General features: G+C 35.8%; 2 protein-coding genes and 1 long non-coding RNA gene across 3 annotated transcripts; 2 read left to right on the top strand and 1 right to left on the bottom strand.

The window, feature by feature from the left end:
- The first annotated feature begins 1,611 nt into the window (after window positions 1–1,611).
- On the top strand, window positions 1,612–10,632 carry LOC105055734 (uncharacterized). Its single transcript, XM_010937688.3, has 4 exons — window positions 1,612–1,922; window positions 2,114–2,194; window positions 2,322–2,379; window positions 10,392–10,632. The coding sequence occupies exons 1-4, from the start codon at window positions 1,714–1,716 to the stop codon at window positions 10,437–10,439; spliced, it is 396 nt and encodes a 131-aa protein (XP_010935990.1). The 5' UTR covers window positions 1,612–1,713; the 3' UTR covers window positions 10,440–10,632.
- A 709-nt stretch (window positions 10,633–11,341) lies between these two features.
- Window positions 11,342–22,998, bottom strand: LOC140852871 (uncharacterized). Its single transcript, XR_012135812.1, has 3 exons — window positions 22,726–22,998; window positions 21,183–21,276; window positions 11,342–12,201 (listed from the first exon to the last, which is right to left on the bottom strand). It is a non-coding gene; the product is annotated as an uncharacterized lncRNA (long non-coding RNA).
- LOC105055733 (uncharacterized) lies at window positions 16,762–20,279 on the top strand. Its single transcript, XM_010937687.4, has 4 exons — window positions 16,762–16,847; window positions 18,791–18,949; window positions 19,257–19,415; window positions 20,058–20,279. Exons 2-4 carry the CDS (start codon window positions 18,800–18,802, stop codon window positions 20,175–20,177), a joined length of 429 nt encoding a protein of 142 aa, XP_010935989.3. The 5' UTR covers window positions 16,762–16,847; window positions 18,791–18,799; the 3' UTR covers window positions 20,178–20,279.
- Window positions 22,999–24,542: the final 1,544 nt, after the last annotated feature.

The following is a 24,542-nucleotide window of genomic DNA, read 5'->3' as shown; positions in this document are numbered from 1 at the left end:
TTCTTTACTATTGGTTAAGTTGATTTCATTTTCTCAAGGAAAGTGGATTGGACCATGCCCAACTCTTTTGTGGACTTGTTGAAATAGAGTTTATAAGAACTGCCTTCCTGTCAGCCGGTGGTATTAGATGTCAAGGTTGTTGCGGTCCTTTTGACAACATCATCCTTGCTGCCCTATTTTTCAAGTGGAGACATTGGGGATCTATTTAGTTGGGATATATCAGATTAGATGATGATCTAATAATTTTTAAAAATTATTTATTTAAAATAATAATTTTTAAATTTTTTTTTATTATATTTGATTGATAAAAAAATTATTTCAAAAAATGATATTGAAAAAAGATTACTACGTTTAGTGAGAGATCTATATAGAAATATGATAAAATTTATAAATATATTTTTTAATATAAAATAATTTTTTAATATTATGATAGTATTATCATCTCCATCAATTTTAATATAATGACTATAGTAATATAGCCTTTTGCATAATGCTATATTCATCTTAATTTTTTTTACAAAAATTTTTTATTGAATGAATTTAGAAAGATATCAGAATAAATTTAATGATTATATATGTAGCTTTACTGAAGATATTTTTGTCACGTATGAATTATCACCATTCGAAAATTTATCAAATATCAATTCTCTATAGTATTTGTTTTATCTTTTCTTTTCGAAAAATAAACATGGATCCATCAATTTTTTTACCATCCCTCTTTTCTATTTTTCATACCTAATATGATAATCTGATATGGAATTTATTTTTTCATACCAGATTATCTCTAACCAAATGATGCTGAAGTTAATCTCAATGAACATTTAGGTATAAAATTTATCATCAATTATTTCAAAGTGCACCACGAACTTTTTAGATGTTAGCATGGCCAGCAAAGCTTACTGAGGCAGTTGGCAAATTACTCGCACAAAATAATTTCTACAAATAGATTCCATCAAGATAAGTTTGAACTAAGGTTGCTATACGAACTCGATCCAAGAATAAGACGATCAATTCCAAACTCAGATGATATGAATCGGCCTTACGCGTAGAAATCAAAGGTCTTTCTTTGAAATTAGAAAATTGCATGCCTCTATATATATATACACGATAACGATAGTAAATCAAAATAATCTGATTCGAATAGCTAATGCTGGAAACAAGAATGGAATGAAAACTTGATAGATGGGAGTCCTACAATGCAACCATCAGGCTTCCCAAACATGATAAATTCATACACGGTTCACCATCTTATATCTCACCGAGCATAGTTAATCACACAATTATTACAACAATATTCTATATTAACTAATCAGATCATCATTGGCCGAGATGGCCCCGTCTTATCGATTTGAATCATCATCAGGCGTCCGGTTGAAATGTTGTTGCCTGATGGTACTCCGAATTTTTTTCGGATCACAACCCGGTGAATCAACCACTCTGAATCCCAGAGATCTCGAAGCGACCATTGCGCGATCCAACGGTTGAATCGCTCCAAGGAAGGGGAATCCTTCTTTCGCGCGAAGAATGCAACCCCGTGGGGCCTGGTCGGATGCACTCTGAATAGCCTGGAGATTCGCGCTAGTCCTTGGATGCAGCGATTGCGAGCAGAATTCCTATTAACGGGTTGGGAGTCGGGATGGAGCAAGAACCCTAGCAATCTTCTGGTCTTATCGAAGGCCGGCTTGATCGAGATAGAGCTCGAGTAGGGTGGTCATGGCGAGCAAGGCCGCGGCGGCGGCGAAGGCCGTGGCCAAAGGGGCGGCGGAGGGGTACCAGTACCCGTGGAGGGAGAAGCTGGCCAAGTACAAGAACGAGCTCGCCAAGGGGGTCTGGGGCTATTGGGAGCTCGGCGCCTGGAAGCCCCTCGCCCTCAGCGCCCGCAAACGTGCGCGCCTCCGCAAGGAGGTCCTCCTCGCTGGAGAGTAATCCCTCCAACCTCCCTTCTTTCCTCTTCTCCTTCTCTTTTCCCCTTATTTGATTTTTTTTTTTTTTAAATTGTTGATTTTTTTAAATAGTTTTTTAGTTTCTTGCGATCCTCAAAGAAGGATCTTTCAAAAAGATTCAATTTTATGGTTTTTTTTATTTTCTATTTTTTAACGAGTTGGGGCTTCAGGGATTGGCCCTACGATCCGCCGAAGAAGGAGATGAGGAACAAGAGGAAAGGCCACAAGTGCGACCGCGTGGCTGCGGAGAAGTGCGATTCCATCTCCTTATATCTTCTTTTTCTTTTTTAGGGTTTTTTTTCCTTTTTTTCTTCTTACTTTTCTTCGGGGGTTTTAGCTTTAAATTTTGATTTATTCTCGATGCCTCGTAATTTTCAGGCGGGCAAATACTGCGGAGTTGATGAAGAAGATGCCAGAAATGCTGTTGGATTATAAGGTTGGTACTCGAACATTCTCTCCATCTTCATTTCCCAATCAACTTTTTATCTCTATCCCTCTCTCTCATCATGTTGTCCACTATTGTTATAATCTTCTTGTCTCTAACTTAATTTGAGAGTAACCCAGGGATGTTTTAGAGAAAGATTGTTCCATATGCAATTCTATTACCATGCAATCGCAAAACCTTTATTAGGGTGTAATGGAACATTTAGGAATGCGGTTGCAGCCTCTTCAAAATGTCATGCCCGCAAACTATTCGAGAAAAGGTTTTCAGAAATAGCAAAGACCTAAGTAAAATTCTAAAAGGAGAATGCTGTTGTGGTGGTTCAGTGACCAAGAAACTACCTGTTACTTGCTCTGGTCACACCCTTTACTTGGAACGACGTCAACCTTTTTTATTTTCACGAATTTATCAGTTTGATTGTGGGTTCACACGCCAAAAAGTAGGAGGTTCCTAAGGATATCTATGACAAAGTTAGATCAAAATCAATCTTTTTGCTCAAAGGAGAAAACAACATGGAGAAAAATAAATAACTACTGATATGAAGCTCAAAATGCACTAATATATCATATTATTTAGGTATATTAGTAGGTAACTATGCGTTTTATCTCTTTGAAATAATTTGATAATAAGAAAAGATGGTTGTTGTTGCTGCTCTTAGGGAAAAGTAGTTGAGAAAATTATGAATGCAGAGACGTAAAAAGAACATGTTCATTCATAAATATACATGCTGGTGTAAGTAGGATGAATTTTTTTATACAGTGTTGGGGGAATGATCATGTACCTTAAGCTCCAGTAAAAAGCTTTATTATGATTGATGTATTGTGGTGGATCATTTACTCAAGTTTAAGTTTGCAAATTTGGGGGTTTGCTAGTATCTTCAGTATTTGATGCATATAACATGTTGGCATGAATAAATACTTCATAAGTAGCTTCTAGGACACAAGTGAGATAGCTGCACAATCTGAATCCTTTGCTGAAGCTAGTAACATGACCTCTTAAATCTTGTTGTGTTCAGATTGCCTTGATCTCTCTCTCTCTCTTTTTTTTTTTTTGCTTAAATTTTTTTTTATGGAAAAAAAATAACATGGTCACAAAGTTTCCTTGTGGCTGCATGGTAGATTTTGAGTTATCAAAAAAAAAAAAAAAAGGCATAATATGTTTAGGTGGATACTGTAAGACATCGATTGCAGACATACATGTAACTCAAACTTGAGTTCTGATATGTATGGAGGGGGTTATGCCCACCCAGGTCATTCGGTACCCCAGCCCAATGGCTTTACCAGCTAGTCTAGTTGCCGCCCGCAAACTGAGACATCATTGTCAGCCACATTGTTGTGTGGTAAAATGTCTGTCATCTTTGCGGAAGTATGGAGGCAACAGAACGGGTAACACACCCTTTGGGTGAGCATAAAGGGAAATAGAGCCTACCCACAAAATTTTGTATTCGGACATATTGAATCTATTATGGCAAGCAAAGGAAAATGGTTGACAACCATTCCATTGTATCTAGGCGTGGTTCTTAGTGTGTTCTTGAAGCTGCTGCTTTCGATGCTAGATGATGCATTATAATACAAGTTAAGATAATGATGGCACTGCTATCTGGAACTAGATAAATAAGACGGTTCAAGTGTGCAAAACGAGAGTGCTATAGATGAGAACAAGGAGTTGGACTTGTAAATCGAGGGAAGACTGTGATAAGAATGCATCAGGGTGAAGGGGCGGGATAGTTCTTGTCCCAGCCAAATGCTTTCCCGCTAAAAATGGGTTCTGGGATTTTTTTTTTTTTCAATTTTAATTTTTTTCTTAAAGCTTGTAGCAGTGCAACTTTGTGATTTAAAGTTGTCTCCCATTTCTCTTTTTCAGCTGGTTGCGTTATGGTTAGGGGTGGCAACGGATCGGGTATGGATCGGGTCGATCAATATCCGTATTTATCTTGCTATTAAAAAATTCATATCAGTACCCACTCCATATCTGTCTCGGATCGGATCGGATAAAATGAACGGCTTGGATTAGGTCGGGTTGAGTTGGGTATACATGCTTTTTTCGGATCAGATCGGATTGGGTCGAATGGGATCGGGATCGGCTGGGCTGGTTGGGTTGGGCTAGATTTATATTTGTTGAGTTTAAAGGAATGATCTTTCTATTAAATAAAAAAAATATACAATTATTTCAATTATTTCTCAAATAGTATCATATATTTGACTATCTATAATTATTACAGATATTAAAAAAAATAGAAGATAAGTTCAAGTTGACATTAAAACACTGACATCCAAAAAGCACTAAAACAAGCATCTAGCATCCAAAAAGCATCCAAACAAGCATCTAGTATGGAACAATTAAAGACAATCTACTATTTTACTTAAAAAGCAAGTCCCATAATAAAACATAAAAAACACATAATAGGAACAATAATAGAAATAAAAAAATAAATATATTATTTTCTAAGAAGTCATCTCCCTCTTAAAATAAGAAAGACAATTAACTAAAAAGAGAACAACCAAGTGCTTGCACAAAACTTTCTCCACTTCATCAATCTTTCTCATATCAAATTTTCTTCTTTGTTATCATCATAATCATCAAGGATTGTCTGAATTATGCTACCTCGTGGTGGTACAGATGAATCTAAAAAAAATAGAAAAAACAAACTCCATTATTCAATAATGTATAGAGTATAATATATAACTTAATGAATAAAAAATATATTTTACTTATCTTTAAGTTCAATCCATAATCAATTTTGAGCATACATCAATACCTCTAATGTTTTAGAATGAAGTATGCTATGGTGTGGGTTCAGCAATCTATCACTTATGCTAAAAGCCGACTCTGAAGCAACTGTTGATATAGGAATGGCAGGAATATCCCTAGCAATCAACTGCAGAGTAGGATACTTGAGTTCTTGATTTTTTCACCATGCTAAAATATCAAAATCTACAGTTCTTGGAAGCACACCATTCTCAATGTAGTGATCCAACTCTACTTTCACATTCTTGATCTTATTCTCACTACTAACAAATAAATCAAAATCAGAAAGAAAATCATTTTCTATTGATTGAGTAGCTTTTACTATAGTAGATGAAGTATCAGAAGAACGAGTATTAGGAGCCATCCCATTATACTCATTAAGTAGCTCATAGCAAATATTTTTGATCTTTGCAATTTCATCGAAAGCTTTATTCCCATAGATTTGGGTAAACATCCACTCCAATAATTTTATTTTGAATCTTGGATCTAAGATAGCTGCCACTCCCATAATACCATAAATTACATACCAATAACTATTAAACTTGTCTAACATACTTAATGCCATATTTCTAATTAGCTCATTTGAAGACTTAAGCCATCAAGATAATGTTATTTTTACCTCACATATCTTTGTAAAAGAAGTATTAACTGTCGGATAAATAGTCTCAGAAAATATCTCTATTACATTATAAAATAATTCCAACTTCTCACAAATCTCCGGTGCTACCTCCCACTCTTCTTGACTTGACATGCAAGTATAACATGAATTACGTTGTTTCAAATGAAAAAAATATATTTTTATACAATAATGCAGTAGAAAGCATCAAATATGTAGAGTTTCACCATGTTTTGCAAACAAGAACCAACTCTTTGCTACATGAAATACACAATTGCCTTATTGTTTCTACAAATTTCTATCTTTTTTCATTGATCCAGTCCAAAACACTACACTATCACATATCTTCTCAATACATTCTTCAATAATTCTCAAACCATCTTGAATAATCAAATTTAAAATGTGTACGGTATAACACATATGTATAAGTGAACCATGCAATATAAGTGAATTATTTTGAAGTTTTTTCAAGAGAATTTTGATCATGGTATCATTGATACTACAATTATCAATGGTCAAAGTAGACAACTTCCTATCAATATTTCATTCTAACAAGCAATCTAGAAGAACATCAGAAAGAACTTTTGTGTGTGGGGAAGGAACATAGATAAACTTATAAGAAAAAAATAAACAAAATGTAAACATATCGCTTAAATGAAATTGCATATATAAAAATGCAAATTGCATTTTGAAAGGAGAATGTATCTTAAAATTTGATTTTGTAATATTCAACAATCATGAATGAAGTGTGCCGTGACAACTATGAAATCTCTCTTTCTGTTGCTTGAAGTCCATATATCAGTTGTGATGGCAATTTTACTTTGAATCTTCTCTAATGATGCTAATATCTTTGATTTTTCCTAATTATAAATTTTAAAAATATCCCTCATTGTGTTTCTAGAAACCATTTTAAATAATGGTTGAAGAGAATATGAATATTTTCTAAACTCAATATAATCAACTACATTGGGAGGGGGGGGGGACTCATGCAAGATAATCATGTTTGCAAGCTCCTTTCTAGTTGCATCTTGGTCAAAATGACTACTGCTTAAGGCTTATTTACTATCTATCTTATTTTGCTCATTCACCAAAAGTTTTTGCCTGGTATCCTTAAAATTCTTATATTTTAGCCTTGAACATCTTTTTAAGTGTTCATGCATATGAGATGTTCCATTTCTGCTCTCTTCTAGAAAATATTTTTTACAATGACTGCATTATGCTTTGTCTTTCCCATCAATTTTCATCTTCTTAAAATGATTCCATACATCATATGCCAACTTTCTTTTTTCGCTTTCATCAATATCAATAATCTCACAAACAGGTTCGTTATTAGTCGGCATAGAACTGCTATTTGCTTATGATGTTGATATCAGAGCTATCTTTTTTGGAGATTGTTTACTCCCAAATGGTGATGGGATGGAGCAACTGGTTTTTTGTGAAGACATTTTGAATCTAAAAAGTATGAAAGAAATATAGATAAAAAATTTAGATTATCATAGAAATTGTCAAGCAAATAAAATTAATAAATAAAAAAATTATGTTGGCATGATCACTAACTCATACCAAATTGATAGAAGATTAAAATGACTAAAGAATAAATAAATAAATATACAAAACAAGCAAATGAAACTAATGGACTATTTTTAGAGCTGTCAATTTGGGTTAGACCTGTCGGGTTAGCCCATCCCACCATGTAAATAGGGTGGGTTAGATTCATGTTTTAACAATCTATTTAAAAGCGGATCAAATGACTCATCCTATTTGGGTTGGCAGATCGGGGTGGGTTGGTCTACCTCTTTTTTCATTAAAAAAAAAAATCAAATTCCCTTATCTAGTTATCCCCTTTCAAGTTTCAACAGTGTGAGAACTGAGAAAGAGAGGAGAGATCGAGAGAGCTCCTCGACCTCAACGCCCGCATCGCGGCCCCCAGCCCTCTCCTCTGGCGACCTCCCGACCCCATCCCTGTCCACCTCCCCATTGCTGCCCTCAACGCCGTCGCTGTCAAGATCCAATCGGCCTTTCGCGGCCAGTTGGTCCGATCCTTGATTAGTAAGATCTGGGCCGTCGATGTGGAGGTCGGGCGGATGGAGTGGTTAATCCAGTGGCAGGAGATAGTGGACACCATCTGGCTGGACAAGCGGGAGCGGCTCTGGGTGAGCGAGGGCCTCTTGGCGCTCCTCCTCCAGCTGGACTTAGTGCCCGGCTACTATCCGACCGTGAGGGAGCTGCGGAGATCCGTCAGTCGCAAGATCGTGGGACTCCAGAAGGTCTTGGACCTGATCCTAGGGGCGTCGGCCATCGGCAGGGAAGGGTTTCCAGCGAGCTTGGAAGAGATCGTGGAGGGGATGTGGAGAGGAGAGAGAAGGGTTTCTTCCCCGACGCCGCACTCCCATCTGACCATCCCCTTGCACTCCCCCCTTCCCTTGCTCCCTGGCGAGCTCCTCCGCCCCGACGCCCGCACTTTGGTCCCCGTGACTTCTCCTGCGGTCGTACACACCCCTTCCCCCACCTTGGCGCTCGCACCCCAACCCACCCTCTGCGGCATCCTCATTCCTTCCCCATGACACTCAGTTTTTTTTTTCTTTTTTTTTTGAAAATTTTGACGGGTTGGTCCATTTAACTTGTAGCCTCTGATGGGTCGGGTTGGGTTGAGGTTTTCCTAATCCGCTAGTTAAACGAGCTAGTCTGCCCCACCTAATCTCATTTAGAGGCGGTCGGGGTAGGCCGGCCCGTCTTGTTAGTTCTAACTATTCTTAATCACTATTCTCATTGTAAGTAATCAGTTTGATTTCATAGTTTAAAATATTTCATCAAATAAAGATATATGGACTATTATTATAACTTAAAATATGATTGAACAAAATATTCTAACAGAATAGATAATAAAATAGAAAAAAAAAATAACTTTTAATAGCCGATGCATAAAAAGAATTCATTATAATTTTTTTTTTTTTTAAAGTGACATGTTTTTAGAAAAGCTAATAATATATCAATTGCATGGTGACATATCTATCTAATTATACCAAAATTATTTTATGGATTGCCTATAGACTATTATAATGAAATTTCCCACTGACTTTTCACACATTTTATTTTTTGATTCATGTAGATGTATTTTTCTCTAGATTGATATAAATAAAATCTGATTTTATCCAAAAAAAAGAAGGAAAAAAAAAAAAAAAGAAGATAACTAGTACTACCTACAGATTTATCATCCCTTGTTCAAGGTGAAGCTCCATGGAATAATACGTGATAATCATATGAATAGTGAAGGGCAGTACCAGCGGTCCCTTTTTGTAGCTTTGGAGAGAGAAGAATATATATTATAAAATTCTATAAAGTTGAGCCTCTTTAGCAGGGCTTTTGTTTCCCTGATAAACTTTGTATGGCCTTCACTGTCGTTCTTTTTCTGTTTGTAGGAGTTAAAAAAAAAAAACTGAACTTTGATCTCCATATGGAATATTTTTTGATTAAACATCCTGAGGGATGCCGTGCAGCACAAGAAAGACAATTACTCCGCATTCATGAACGATCATTTAGATTCCACAAGCAAAGCTTAGTTTTGGATTGATGACACAACACAAAGCAAAACAATAAAGGCTGTTGATCCGCTGGGCTCACGCCATAGGAAAGCCAACAAAGACCAAAAAAATATAAACCTTACCCTAACCTTAACTCTAGAAAACATAAATCTTAATCCTAGATTGAGGAAGGAAGAATCATTAGGATGAGAAGTGGCTAGCGATGAGCAGATGAAAGAGTGCGGCTTAGGCTTAGGAAGGGATGATTAGATGGAGGAGTAGAAGCTTGCACATGAAGGGATCGATTAGTGCATTGTCAAACAGAAGCATGGCGTTGGTCGAAGTGATGATCCTTTTTCCTCAAGGCATCACTATGTCGGATGGATGGGAGATGGGGAGGAATGAAGAGGGAGGGAGGTGAAGAGGCATGGGGGTGGCTGGGATGGTGTGGTTGGCCGGGTGGGTTGGGAAATAATTGAAATTGAAAAATGGCCTATGGCCGTGGGGATTATTGGGTTAGGGCCTTAGGGGGCAGTGGGCTTCAGCCTTTTATATCGGGTTGGGTTCGAGGCGGATATATCATTATCTGTATTCGATCTGAATTCATTTCAGATATTTTTTTAAAAATTCATATCTGTCTCGTCTTTTAATCGGGTCGGGTAAAACTCGTCCCATTGGAAGGTATCCATCGGATCGAAAAAAATTGCTATCCTAATTATAGTCTATCTGTTGGGCTGGGTTTCGTGGTGGGCCTGATCTTGTTGGGCTGGGTTTCATGGTGGGCCTGATCTTGCTGGGCTGATTGGGTTCTGTTACCTCTTTCCCTTTCTCTTTCTGTACTCATTCATCACTTTAATGAAATGCGCTGTTTGTCTTTTCCACTGTTTCGCTCAAAAAAAAAAAAAAAAAGAATAATCTTAATTGCTTAAACATCGTGCTGTTTGTGTCTGGTTGCTCACGTGATATCATAGTTTTAAAACTTGTTCTTTTTTAGCTGCAGCATCTTTTTGTTAAATCTCAAATTTGATTGAGTCAACTTTTTTTTTTTTTGAGTGAATATCTTAAATTTGATTAAGTCTTCGTGAATATCTATTAAACTCTTCTTCATGTATCTTATGCAGAAGCGGAGGTGGGAGAAAAAGATGAAAGAGGAAGAAGGAAAGAGCTGATCATCATGTAATAGAATGTCTTTTTGTATTTCTTGTTTGTGCTGAATAATTGGTGCAACATTTTCGGTTATAGAAGCTCATCGTAGTTTCAGTTTTGAGAGGAGCATTCGTGTGGATTCAATTTTATCGAGGAGCGCTTGTAAACATTGTCATTTTCTCGGTCTACAAAATCTGAGCACTTCTATAATCTTAATGATGGCTCGCATTTGTATTGGTTTGCACAGGATTGTGGATTTTGGAGATTGAATCATGTAGATATGATGCCTACGTTGTGTGTAGCCCTGCAGGTCTAGCGGATGATCCCTGGGCAACTGCCGTATTGAAATTGAAATTGAAACTGCTTGAAGTCGAACATCGCTGTATTGAAACGCCGTATATGAAGAGAAAATATAACAAGAAAAATGCTTTAGTAAATCAAAAATATCACTGAAAAAGTCACCGAGCTCATCAGCTGGCGTCGGTCCCCTGCAATTGTCCTAAAATAGGCTACGAAATGAAGAGCGATCGGTGAAAGACATCCTAGAGACCTTTTTGAGTGATCTTTCTAACTTAGCATCGCGTTGATGCAATAAGAATCATTCACTTTAACTCTCATGTAAAGAGGTTCATGTCAAGTGTCAACCTTCCAAGCCACTTATTTTCTATTTGAAGAAAATGCGAACTACAATTACCAAAAAAAAAAAAAAACAAAAAAGGGAAACCAAAAACTATGATTTTGCAATGTTAACCAAGCAAATACAACAGTAAAATCCACAATTCCTAACTATTAAGGCCGAACGAGGTGTCCAAATTTGATTGGTGGAACTCCAGTTCACATGCAAAAATAAAAACAGAATATCTCTGACGTTTAAAATATCATTATTTATCTTCCTACATTTAGCATAAAAAGAAGCTCAAAACCCTGAAAATAATTCACATTAATTGAAATAAGATAACATCTTGAACAGTAAATATTTAAATTATGCAAAACTGTTTGCAATATTTGGTATTCAGCATTAGCCTCCTGTATCAAGCGCTCATGACCTGGGCAAGTAACATTAGGGATGCAAGCCCTGTATCTCTCATTTATCTGTGATTTTACCAGACATATCTGGAAGAGCATGGAAGCAGTTCAAGTGGAACGAGAATTCTCAAAGAGCTTTCTGCATGCTTTTTTTTCCCCCTTCCGAAGTGGGGAGAAAGATGCCAATCTTGTCCGCATAGCAGGATGGCCTTACAACCTTTTGACATTTATTATACATATAATTCTTCATACCACTCCAATCTGGCCAATTTCCTGCTCTTATTCCAGAACTTGTGATCAGTCCATTTTTTGCGGTTGGTTGCCATTTTACCGCTTTTGCTCATTAGCCAAACAAACGAAAAGGAAATTTAACTTTTTCGCTCCACAACCACATGGATTCAAACCACTTTAATTTGATTGGCTACCAAAATTGACAACCCAGTTACATCCAACTAGCAGCTTCTGAGGAGCCCAAAGACGAGAGTTTTTGGGAAATAGAGATGATTCCCAAGCATATCTGTAGTGATAACCAAATGATTGAAAGAGTAAGGGGAACAAATAACTCGTGAAACCACAAACCAGGTGAACAAATAACTAGTGAAACTATATAGGGGGAGCACAAAGCAAAGCACAGAGCACCCGGAACAGCTATACCAAAAGAAGAAATCAAACCAGCAGGGCTAGGTATGAACCGCACTACCTTGCACTCACACCACATCCTCCACAAAATTCTAGGTTCTTCACCATCGTGGTCCCTGTCTGAAGAGAATGACGAAATAAATAGCCAGGACTTCCAAGGAGGTTATTTCATGCACAAAGAAGAGATCAAACACATGTCCACACACACATTCATGTCTAGGATGTACAATAAGAAAAATCAACAGAATCCATCATAAAATCAACAAATTTCAGCAATTAAAGCATAAAATATATTTAGTTTCTAGCACTAGACGGTAAATCCTAATGCTATGTCTATAATACTTACAATCAAGAAAAACTGTAAGTTATCTTAATCAACAAAATCAAATGAAACAATCTTAACCATTAAAATCTGCTTTAAATCATGCTAATACATTTTCTTGCACTATCTACTTTGTTTACATTTACCCCATCCATATAAGACAGTAAGGTTATGGAATCCCAAGTTTTCTACAGTAAATTCTTCCATGGATGCTAGAGCAGCATAAAGATATTACCTCTTTAACGATATCAGGTGGGTTCTTAAGCAGGTTGAAGGCAGTTGAGAGGGAAGAAGAGAACCTCTCGAAGGAGAGACTAACCCTCCCCCTATATCATTATTGTCTATATCATCCTGAAAAAACTATTTGGAACTTATATTTATCCTTACCGTTTCAATTAAGTTGTTCATCAAAATCATGACAAACTCTTGCTTCCTGGTTTTATCTCACTCCCAAGTTGGGGGGAGCCTTTTTGCTTTGATGCTAGACTGACATGTTGCACCAATCTTCTTGCACCACCATAATTACTTCAAATGAACTAAGTTCACAAGAAGGATGATGAAAAAAAAAATTCATTCTATATATTTTAACACCAAGGGTAGTACTAAGTCCATCTCTTTTATTATATTGACCATGGAAGAAGCAATTTATAGTATCAGGATGGTGCACCACAGTGCATGCTATTTGCAAACAACGTCATTTTTTATTAATGAGAAGAGGATTAGGTCAATGCTGGATCAGATTTATGAAGAAAAGATTTATAAGATAAAGTTTAAAATCAGGGTACATAGAATGCAGTTTAATAAAAACAGAGATGAAAATGGGTTCCCAACCAAGATTGGTGGACGAGAAATGTAGAGAGATCAGCTTTGTCATCTATGATCTATTTACCCAAGAATAGAGAGAGAGAGAGAGAGAGAGAGAGAGAGAGAGAGAGGTGTACAAAGATCAGAGCTAGATGATTTAAGAGGTTCTTTTCAGGTGTCACTGGAATGACATACACCTTGGCATTTGAAGGGAAAATACTGCAAAATGACAATACAACCTGCAAGAGATAGACAAGGTCCAAGAAACAAGATAAATTAAGTGGAATGAGAATGCTTGGTAAGACAATGAATCATAAAGCAAAAATTGATTGTACAGGAGGAATTGCAAAAATTATACTAATTAAGGATGAAGTAGTGAAAAATTGATTGAAATGGCATAGGCTTTTAAATAAAGATTCAAGAAGGATCCAATGAAGAGAGCTACTTGAATATTTGTAAAAGAATTTTGGACAAGAAAGGAGGATGCACAGTAAATGGATAGAAGTTATGAGAATGATTTAGAAAGCTCTAGATAAAGCCTCCTCCATAGGAATAATTGATGAATGAGAATTCATGGAGAGAATCCCAACAAAGAGGATAAGGATCGATACTTTTGGTTATAGAAATTCTGTCAGTGCCATGAGATTCATCAAGATAGATAAGGTAGATGAGGAGGGAGAAGGGGAAAAAAAAGTACGCAATATATAATTACTTATTTGAATTAAATCACAAAATATTAGTTTCTTAATACTTTCAAATTAGGGCAATGGTGTTATCATGCATTGTGTGTCTCAGTTTGACTCTGCGGACACATTTTGTGCCCTATTTAAGAACAGAGTTGCTTTCATGAAACATTATCATTAGTTCATCACCCCTCTTTGTCGTGAGTGAATGTTTCTAACAAATTTTGGAGGACTACGATGTCGTTACATGAGCCTAAACTGCATTGCATGAGATGGCTCCCTTTATGACCATGTTGCTTTCAAGATTACACGTCATGCCCTTTATTGCCTTAACATTGCATCAATCAGGATCTCAACAATGATTAAAAGGTACATATTAAGGAAATAATGTTGCAAGAATAAAAATTGGATCTACATGAGAAAATTAATACCTTATGGGAAGAGATGGCTAATTAAGAAAGTGGCTATAGAAGTATTAGGAAAATCAAAAGGAAAAGGACAATCTGATAAGAAAATTTGGTGGTGGAATGAGAAAGTACAATTGATGGTTGTGGCCAAAAGATAGTACTATAGAAGACTACTTAAATGTAGGGATTAAGAAGCGTATGAAAGCTATAGGCTACCTAAGAAGTAAAAAGACGATACGAAAGACTAGATTCAAAACATATGAAGAGTTATATTGCAAGTTAGAAACTAAGGATAGGGAGAAGAATATTTATAAGACTGCAAGACTAAGAGAGGAAAATTAGAGATTTGACTTCGAATAAATGCTTCAAAAATGAAAATCAAAAGTTTTGGTTAAGGAGATCAAAGAAAGAGGGAAAAGTTATTTAATAAACTATTTAATGAAAGTCATGTAAACGACCTTGGGTGCCTTATTACCATTGAGGATAGAAATGTTAGTACATATGTAGAATTAGAAATAAAGAATGCTATGAAAAAGACGAAAATAGGAAAAATTGGTGAGACCTGATGGAATCTCTATTGAGGTTTAGAAGTATTTAGATGATGTAGGAGTAATTTGGTGGACTACTTTGTTTAATAAGATTTTAAAAACAAAGAAGATGCCTGATGAATGGAGGAAGAGCATTAGAGTACCGATTTATATGAATAAAACTGATATTCAAAATCATTCTAGTTATCATGGTATCAAACTCATCAGTGTTGAAAAGGATGATGGAGCACAGATTAAAATGTGACATAAACATATTAGAGAACCAAGTTGCATTTATGCCAAGACGGTCAACTATGGAAACTATTTTTCTCCTAAGGTTAATAAAGAAATATATAGGAAAGAGACAAGATCTTTATATGGTTTTTATTAATTTAGAGAAATTAGAGTTCTTGGAGAAGTTTTATGGTGGGTGTTAGAAAGGAAAAAACTTTCCATTAGGTATATTAATATGATTAAGGATATATACAATGGAGTGGTTACTAGTGTAAGAACTATTGATAATAATACTAGTGAATTCCCAATTACAATAGATTTTCACCAAGTGTCTAAAATAGATCCTTATCTTTTAGTGCTAGTTATGGATGAGCTTACTAGGCACGTTCAGAAAGATATTTATGGTGCATACGATTTGTGAATGTTATAGTCTTGGTTGATGAAACTAAGATTAGAATAAACTACATGTTGGAATTATGAAGGAGCATATTAGAATCTAATAATTTTAAATTAAATAGGACCAAGACATAATACATGAAACATTAGTTTTAGTAACAATAAGATATATAGATGAAGGTGGAGTGAAAATTGAGGATCACAGATCTAATAGTGATCATTCGATGTATCTAGGATTGATTATTCATAAAGAAAGAAAAATTGAAGAGAATGCGATCCATAGGATTTAAGCAAGTTGGATAAAATGGAGAAGTGGAATTGGAATATTTTATGATCGTAGAACACCTGCCAAGTTGTTTAAAAAATTTTTATAAGACAGTCATATGACCAACTATACTTTACGATATAAAATGTTGGATAGTTAGAAAACAACATGTGCATAAGATGAGCATCGTTTTAATAAGACCATCGAGATGGATGTGTGGTAATACAAGAAAAAATAGAATAAGAAATAAAGCGTTCCTAAAAACAGAGGTAGCATCGTGTCAATTAAGGATAAAGTGAGAGAAAGATGACTTAAATGGTTTAGACATGTACAACATAAGCTGAGAGATCCACCAAATGGAGTAAGTTGCTATATATAGATTGAAAGAGGGATTGAGGTGGATCAGAAATCATATAAGATGAAGTAGTAAGGAAGGACTTGATAGGGCTACATCATTCAAAAAGTGTGACCCTAAACAGAGCTGAATGGAAGAAAAGGATTCACATAGCCGATCCTAACTAGTTTGGGATTGGGGCTTAGCAGAGTTAAATATTATGTTTGACAATTGGTTGGAATTAAATCAATCTGTTTAAAAAAACTTTTCAATTGAGAGTTTCTGCTCCATAATCAACCATATATTAATGAGAAAATAATACTTGGATGATGAAGATATAACAACAACAACAATAACTACTACTACTACTACTAAACCATACTATAGAAGCACAAACCCTCTTTTTCAATACCCATACATAATTTGCTTATATTGCTTTATGTTAGATGCTTATATAGTGAAATTAATACTCACAGGCCCATCTAAATGACATGTCAGTGTGACCCAACCTACACGTGTCAAACGTTATTAGCCAAATATAGTTACTCCCCTCCACGAGTTCTCCAAATAAAGCCACTTTGGTTATTTTTGATAGCTAATACATGTCTTCCTTCTATCTGAAGGAATCGCTTCCCGACAAAGGGGTTAAAAAACATTAAATGCACCCCATCCCCCTCTTTTCCCAAGCTATCCATTTAAAGGGCAAAGAGAAGGTTACTCTCATTCCCATCAAGTTTGCTTCCAGGTCTCTTGGTATAGCCTATAGACCTTGCACCTCTCATTGCCAGGGTCAGGTACGATATCCATCTCCATATCCACATATATTTCTTTTCCTTATGAGAATCGCCGTTCTTTTTGTTGTATTACTTGATATCTATCTCCATATATAGCTACATTTCTTTTCCTTATTTGAGTATCACCATTCTCTTTGTTATATCATGATCGTTAAATCAAATTAGTTTTAGATTTCCATGTCATTATGGATTGTGTTAATTTTTTTGAAACTATTTATGCCTATCTAATAACTATTGCCTTTTTATTACCTTATTTCTTTTGAATGAAAAATAATAATAATAATATCATGGATTAACAAGCTGATCACTTCCAATCTATGATGGCATCTTAGATTGTACCGATGATCGACCAAGTCAGGGAAGAGATCTAGGATCCCCATCCTTTTTAAACTAATAGGCCTCAACTAGTATTGCTAGGTACAGGTACCAAGCAAGACAAGGACTAGAACATATTCTCATGATGAGACCATGCCAAAAGGCCCCCAAATGCCCTCTTTTGTTGCATTCAAAAGTGGAGAGGGAAAGGGAAAAACATAGGAAGAAGAGGATGAGAGCAAAGGTCCAGTTGGGAGAGCTTAGATCCAACCTCATTCAAGCCCTAAATAAACATAAAAAATGCTAAATAAATATATAAAAAAATCTTAACTAAAAAATAAGAGACTCAAAAAGTAAAAAAAGTATGAAAACAAATAACAAAAAAAAAAAAAAGGCTCTAGTATTTATTGGGACACCAACATATTCCAAGTATTGGTGCAAGGGCATCTTGATACCATATTGACTTGCAACCCGACCGATACTGGCACCAAGATTAGGACTTTAAACTTGGTATTTTGAAATTCTACAACATTGGCCTAGATTAACTTCCACATGTTTTAGATAAGAAATATTGTGATTTGCATCAGGTGAATATACTACAGATATCAAGGTTTTAGTTACCAATGCAACAAGTCTCTATTGGGAGTAGCATTCTGTTAAGGAATTGGTACGTGGCATAGGCGCAGGATACTGGCATTTTTATGAGACAAGATGTCCCATCTGTCCTGATCAAAATTGGTTGGGGCTGGCCGATACTAGCGCCAATTCGGCTAGTACCAAGGTGAAACCCCACTAGGTCACCAAGTTTTCAAGAAAAGAGAAAGAAAGAAGTGGGCATGAGGGTCATGCTCGCTTATCTTGTTGGTTTAGTCATGGAGGTGGGCATGTGCAATAGAAATAGAGGGAGGGAGAGAGAAAGAGAGAGCTGGGAAGGGAGATAAGGGGAGGAGAAAGTAGAAAAAATAGAGCAACTCTCTGCCTTCAAAATGTTCTAGCTTCCTTGATGCCAAAAATTTTATCTAAGGATATTAAAACATATCAATACTCATTACAATTTCATTAAAAATTAAAAAAATTGAAAATTAACAATTATGTTCCGATATGGTATCAATATGCAGTCTTAAGAGTTGTGTACCACAACATTCCAAGACAAAACAAACATTGGGCTTGGTATTGCTATTTAAACCCTTGGTGGATACCAAAGTGATAATTACAACTTATATTGGGTTACAATATCCATTCTAGATTACATGATTCCATGAAGCTTCAGACTTGTTGATGATCATGTAATCAATTTGTAATCTTTTCAAATGTTCAACTTTACGAGTCTCAAAATTAATTACAAATAATTGCTATAATTATAATGTCTAATTCTTCTTTATTATCTTGTAACCCACCATTTTAACCAAAAATGTTCTTTGTCATGCATAAGTAGCACATGCTAGACTTCTACCTTTCCCAATTTTGATTTGGTAAATACTTTTCTTTTCATATTGTTAAATCAAATGGTTATTATAATTTTTTCTCTTCATTTATGGTATAACCCTACAATCAACTAATTAACATTTTGAACTGCAATAATCACATGATACTATAAATATCATTGCATGTGTCATATACAAGACCAGGGCACCAAAATGGACCTGAAAGGGAAAGGTCTCTTTTATGGAGATGACAAATTCCCTACTGAGTATGACGATGGGACTGTCAATTGTGCATTGAGGTTGGGATCTACTCCCACCTTGAAATTGCAATCAGCAGGGGAAGCAACACTTCGCCAACCACAGGTAATTAATATTTTTTATCCTTTGTTGTATATGGATATTTTTAAGTCATCAATTAAATGCATGTTCTTACATTCTGATTTCTTTTTGATATAGTCAAGAAATTAATACATGCCTAAAAAGGTAGAATTATTGGTATGATAGTAATCAGTGGGAGCAATAAAAGGAGAAAGAGAAAGGGCAATGACTTAAATGCTACAGAATGGATTTTATGGACAGACCATCATGCGCAACCTTTTGGTTTTTGGCTTAATTAGTGCAATTACATGATAAGTATGAACATGTTGCTATGTTTCGTATAACATGACAGGTCCTGCATCGGGCAACAAAATATCCAGAAGAGTCTTCTGACATAGATTGTACACTGAGGTTGGGCTATAAAGTTGAGACACCACTGCAGCCATCAAAAACTGAACAACATCGAGAGCCCAGAATGAAGGGACCACCAGCCACTTACCAGGTCCCCAGGGTAATGTAATTTTTTTTTTCTTGGCTTCATGTGAAACAATTTATTGGTCATTCCATCTATCTATGGGTCTTTCTAAGGGGCGGTAGAGATTCCCAACTATTCGAACCATATAATATCTTCAAAATCAGAGGTAATTGCGAAAGAAGAGAAGACATGAGAAGCCATCAGCTACATCCCCAATCTCTCCTATTTCCTTCCCTAGCCTCCTCTCTTTAGTCAATTCCCACCACTATATGAGATAACACACAGATTCAGCAGGTGGGAATTCATACGGTCCCTTAAGAATCAGCATATAGACTCAAGAATATGACATATTGCTTATTACTTTTTTAGTGAAATAACAGAAAAAGGGACGGTTAGAAAAGGAATGACCTTAATTGATCATAAGAAGTAAGTCTTTTAATAAAAAACATAAAAATAACGATTCGTATGATCTAAGTATAACAATAATGACTACCTGTTCTCTTGAGAAAGAAAGTAGCTATTATCAAATCTCCGAGTTGCCATGGATAATCTTTTTTTATAGTTTTGCCATATAGGTTTAGTAAAATATGCATTAGTTTTTAAGAAACAATTTTTTTGTTTTTTATATGTCTTATTAATTAAAGTTCTATTTAAAGGTGCTTTGTTCTTTTATGTCAGATATTATGCAATGATTGTCGGATTCTCTTAAGAAAGGAGCTGGAGAAACGTGCTGAGGCTTACAATCTCCTTGCCCAGAGGAAGAATAATGAAGAGGCTGGAAATAGGTCCATGACTTAGTTTCTTCTGCAGTATATTTGGGATGAAAACAATTTGAAATAAATAAAGACCTGTATGGATGTAATAAGTATGCTTACTTTAAAAAAATCTAGTTTTGTTTTCGATCTATTGTTAAGATGCATATCACTAAATTGATCTGATGGACCAAACCAAGTTAATAGCACATCTTAGTACTTATCATGCAAATCACTCATCTAGTGAACTAGCTCCTCCAATCAAAACACTCCCATTAATTGGTTGGGGAGGGGGTAGAGAGTATACAACAAGTGGCCCATTGTTGACCTTTGATATCAATATCATATCAACAAGTGATAGGAGGATATAGTTTAATGTTTGCAGTCATTTCTTGTTGATAAAGGATTAGTGTTCCCCAAAATTTTAGATGCATAAAACTCAATTGCAGCCTTTAGATATCGTGACCTGCTAAAACATGTATAACAATGTCATTCTTCGAGCAGCTGTTGACATATACATACAGATTTCTTGCTTTAAAATAGCTTAGTTTGATGAATGACATTACTTAGACTGTATATGTACAACAGAACAATATAGAATTTGATCAAAAGAATAATGCATTGACTTTTTGTGAGCTGAATATGTTGTATGTAAGCATATAATTTTGGCTAATATAAGAGAGCCTAGAGTCATATTCTTGGTCTTTCACATGTGAGACAACAACATGTGTATATAAACTAAGAAATTATAGGGTACTTCCTAATCCTCGAGAACTATAAAACCACTTCAAGGTTCCAAAATATTATGCTACATCCTGAATAAACATTTTGGTTCTAGTAAAAATACAAAAGTTTCATTATCTTGAACTCCTTATAATGCATATGAGAAAGATGTACTTCTCCACTTTCTGCAACATGATAACAATCAGTATAAATTGCAAATCTTATGCACCAGTTCAAATATAAAATCCTAGACAGAATTAAGATTTTAAAAAATAATTAATTTTACAACATATCATTGGCAAGTGATATATATGGATTTGCTGCTCACCTAGTTCATCTTTAACTTTCAAGTAGAGCTGGCAAAGATACTACCTTCAGCTCCAATCTTAGTGTGTGCACAAGGTATCACAAATTGCATCCTCCTGTAACATAAGTCATTATACATGCTAGTTAAAGGAAGAAAAATTCTTTAACAAAGAAAGAAAAAAATCCCACCAAATCTATGCACTTAAGTTGAATAAAAAAAAATATAGGAAAAGAAATGCCATCAGAAGAATAGAGACATCAATAAATGCAAAAATAAAAAGAACTCAAATACAGGTCAGCCTTACAATTCCATTGTTATAGAGGAGGAAACAAAAAGTTCAGTTGATTGGACAAGATACAGACCCAATAAATCAAAGACAACCCAGGAATACAACAATACTTCATCTTTTTTGACACAAATGAAAAGAACTTATTGATGAAAAAAAACAATTGACAACTCAATCCCTGTAGAGCTCTCTCTCTCTCTCTCTCTCTCTGTGTGTGTGTATGTGTGTGTGTGTAACTCAGATTTGTCCTGGTCATATTTGAAGTTGGCAAATTAATCCCGACCAATCTTATAGTGGCATTTACATAGTTTAAGTGAATGACAATCATGACCTTATCTCCAGTAACTCTCTCACTTCTTTTCTCCATAATGCTACCACCCAATTAGCTGCTTGTGTCAGCTAACCAGATACCCTGATTGCCCACAATCCAGCAGAGTGGGTACCATTAAAACAAGGACGGGAGAATATCTACTTAGCTTGCATAAGTGTCCCAGTGTGTGTAGGTTGGGTCGAGTTTTGCCATAGGAGGGGAATAGAAAGTAAGACGATAAGGACATTGATGATAGTATCATGGTCATTAGATTTGCCATATGGATCACTCGGCTATGAATTGGCAATAGTGTCTCTCTGCAAGTTTCAAACATCCAAGATCTCTTGCTTGATCACTAAAAAATGATCTGACGTGACTATATTATCATCCTGACCAGCTAAATGGTGGCCAAACACGAAACCAGTATAAGGGACGGCCAGGACTGGTGTTTTGTTACATCCAAATTATAAAACAAAAACAGACATATAAATACCACTACGAAAATTAAACTATAGCAGCAACTTCGTGAAAGAAGACTCGATCTCCAATCAGCAGAACTAAATCCAACGAAGCTTCCAAATTCCTTTTAGCTGAAACCATCTCGTCCATGGTTCTCTCATCCGTGAGCGCATAATGAAACAAGAGAACAAAAGTGATCAAATAGACATGCCAAAAAAATAAACACCAAGAATTAGGGTTCACTAGGTGGGGGAAAAAGAAAAAAAAAAAGAAATTCTAACTTTATCTAGCTTGAGATCACAGTTTCCATCTTGCTGCCAAGAAACATATCTAATCCAACTTAAACATCGAGTCGGAAATTTCAAAAGACAATTCATATACCCTAAGCAAGAACCAGCATCAGCACCCACAAACAAGAAATCGAAATCCTATAGCATTTCCAAGAAAAACGGATCAAAGAATTCGGAGCAAACGCTAACAACGAGAAGGGGAAACGGAAAGAGACATACTGATCGATCGTAGAAGGGCACCCGAGAGAAGAACGAGCAAGAACTGATCGGTGAACCCAAAGAAACGAAACCCTAGAAACAACCGAATTTTTCCCCGAAAATCTTCCAACGCCCGCGTCCTTGTTCCTCGGATCACAAAGTTGGGAGACCAAGAATTTGCGGAAAACATTTGCCGAAACAAAGACGCCACGGCCGTTATTTCGGCGTTTGTCCCTCAAGTGGTAGAGTCGGCAGTTAAGCCCGGTGGAACATATTTCTAACAAAGTCCCTAGGTTCATCTTAACTTTTAATAAGCCTCAAAATCACCAGCTTCGTATGAAACATTTCCTTGAAAGCTTATATGTAGGTTCTTAATTGAGCTCAAATTTATAATTAAGAGTTTTTTCACAACCTTCACGTGGGATTTCTTTTACACCCTTCAAGAAATATGAAAATTTATATACAAGTCATTTCGGATTGTTGATCGAACCTAAAATTACTCATAAGTGCTTTAGTAAAGTAGGTCCGGCTTCATCTTTACATATGAACCGCATCAACAAAAAATCACCTTCCTAACTAAATCTTGAATTATTTATATGTTTTTAATTAGAAACATTTTATTGGGATGTATATTGAGAAAAACTGTTTTTAAGACATTGGATAAATATTAAATAACTTACAAATCGATGGGCCACCCTGTTTTTAGATGAATATTAAATAACTAATAAATCCCTAATTTCTTAGCATTATATAATCTAAATTGGCTTCATATGAATCTGTTGAGAAACTATCAGGTATTAAGTTCATAATAGGTCGTGTGGTTGCTAAGTTTGATAAAACATTCTAGTAAAAGAAATTCTTAAACAAACAATCAACAATTTAACAATGTTTCTATTGCTAATATCATACAAAGCATAGGAGATTAGTTAATGTTAAAATCCTATCCTAATGGGGTACCATGCATCAACGCCATCTTTTATATCCAGAGTTCGAGGGTGCCATGTGCTCCGTGGATTAATAAGGAGCGTGGAGATATTGATAGGTGGGAAGGATCATGGACTCCAATATCATATTTAAATTCAACCTAAAAATATAAGCTAGCAGGTGGACGGGCCATGAATATATAAGCACCAACCACCAGAGTCCTTAACCTATCTAATGTGGGACTATTTCTCAACAGTTGAGACCCACACCTTTGAGAGTATTGCTTGGCTCATAGCATATGCTAAATGCATACACATCCAGGACACCTCTCAGAACTATCCTAACAATTTCTAATTTAATTTGGGCTCTTGCTAACCAGAAAAAAAAGAAGGAAAGAGCCAGAGACATGGGAGAGGAAAGAAGGAAACTACCTCCTCTTGTATATATAAAGAAGAAGGGTGATAATTAAATCATTTCAAGCTTGATCAAGTTGCAAGCAAGCCTAGCTCCAGCACATGCTAATTGTATGATATTTGAGTTAAATTTTGAGCCAAAAGTAAGTTAGGCGCAAGGACACATTTCACATACACTTGCTCGGAAAGAATATGAAAATTTATTTTACATTATAAATAATATTCCAAGATAATAATATAATTTAAAAGCATTATCTAGAACAAGAGGTCACTAGCTCTTCGTGCTTGTGCTCACACTATCTAGATGGTGGCGGCCTCAAATGCACTTGGGGAGTGGCAAGAACAAGATCCCAACACTAATGCAACAAACGATAACCGACTAATGCATTGATTGAGACAGAAGCGGATTATGGCTGTGGGACGGTGTGTTTCTTGGGTAGTCGGGTATGCATTTGCCAATCGGCACATTGGAGGAGGCAAGGAGAGAAGGATTGAGAAAGA

The sequence above is a fragment of the Elaeis guineensis genome, chromosome 12 (assembly GCF_000442705.2).
Source record: "Elaeis guineensis isolate ETL-2024a chromosome 12, EG11, whole genome shotgun sequence".
Lineage (NCBI taxonomy): Eukaryota > Viridiplantae > Streptophyta > Magnoliopsida > Arecales > Arecaceae > Elaeis > Elaeis guineensis.
Note: the sequence above shows the minus strand (reverse complement) of the source record. Positions and strands in the feature narration are given on the sequence as shown.

Bases quoted from the DNA above. Each gene is read 5' to 3' on its own strand.
- LOC105055734 (XM_010937688.3), top strand. From the start codon at position 1,714: ATGGCGAGCAAGGCCGCGGCGGCGGCGAAGGCCGTGGCCAAAGGGGCG. The intron at 2,195-2,321 runs GTGCGATTCCAT...CGTAATTTTCAG, and splicing joins GACCGCGTGGCTGCGGAGAA to GCGGGCAAATACTGCGGAGT. The intron at 2,380-10,391 runs GTTGGTACTCGA...TATCTTATGCAG, and splicing joins AAATGCTGTTGGATTATAAG to AAGCGGAGGTGGGAGAAAAA.
- LOC105055733 (XM_010937687.4), top strand. From the start codon at position 18,800: ATGGACCTGAAAGGGAAAGGTCTCTTTTATGGAGATGACAAATTCCCT. The intron at 18,950-19,256 runs GTAATTAATATT...ATAACATGACAG, and splicing joins CAACACTTCGCCAACCACAG to GTCCTGCATCGGGCAACAAA. The intron at 19,416-20,057 runs GTAATGTAATTT...CTTTTATGTCAG, and splicing joins CCACTTACCAGGTCCCCAGG to ATATTATGCAATGATTGTCG.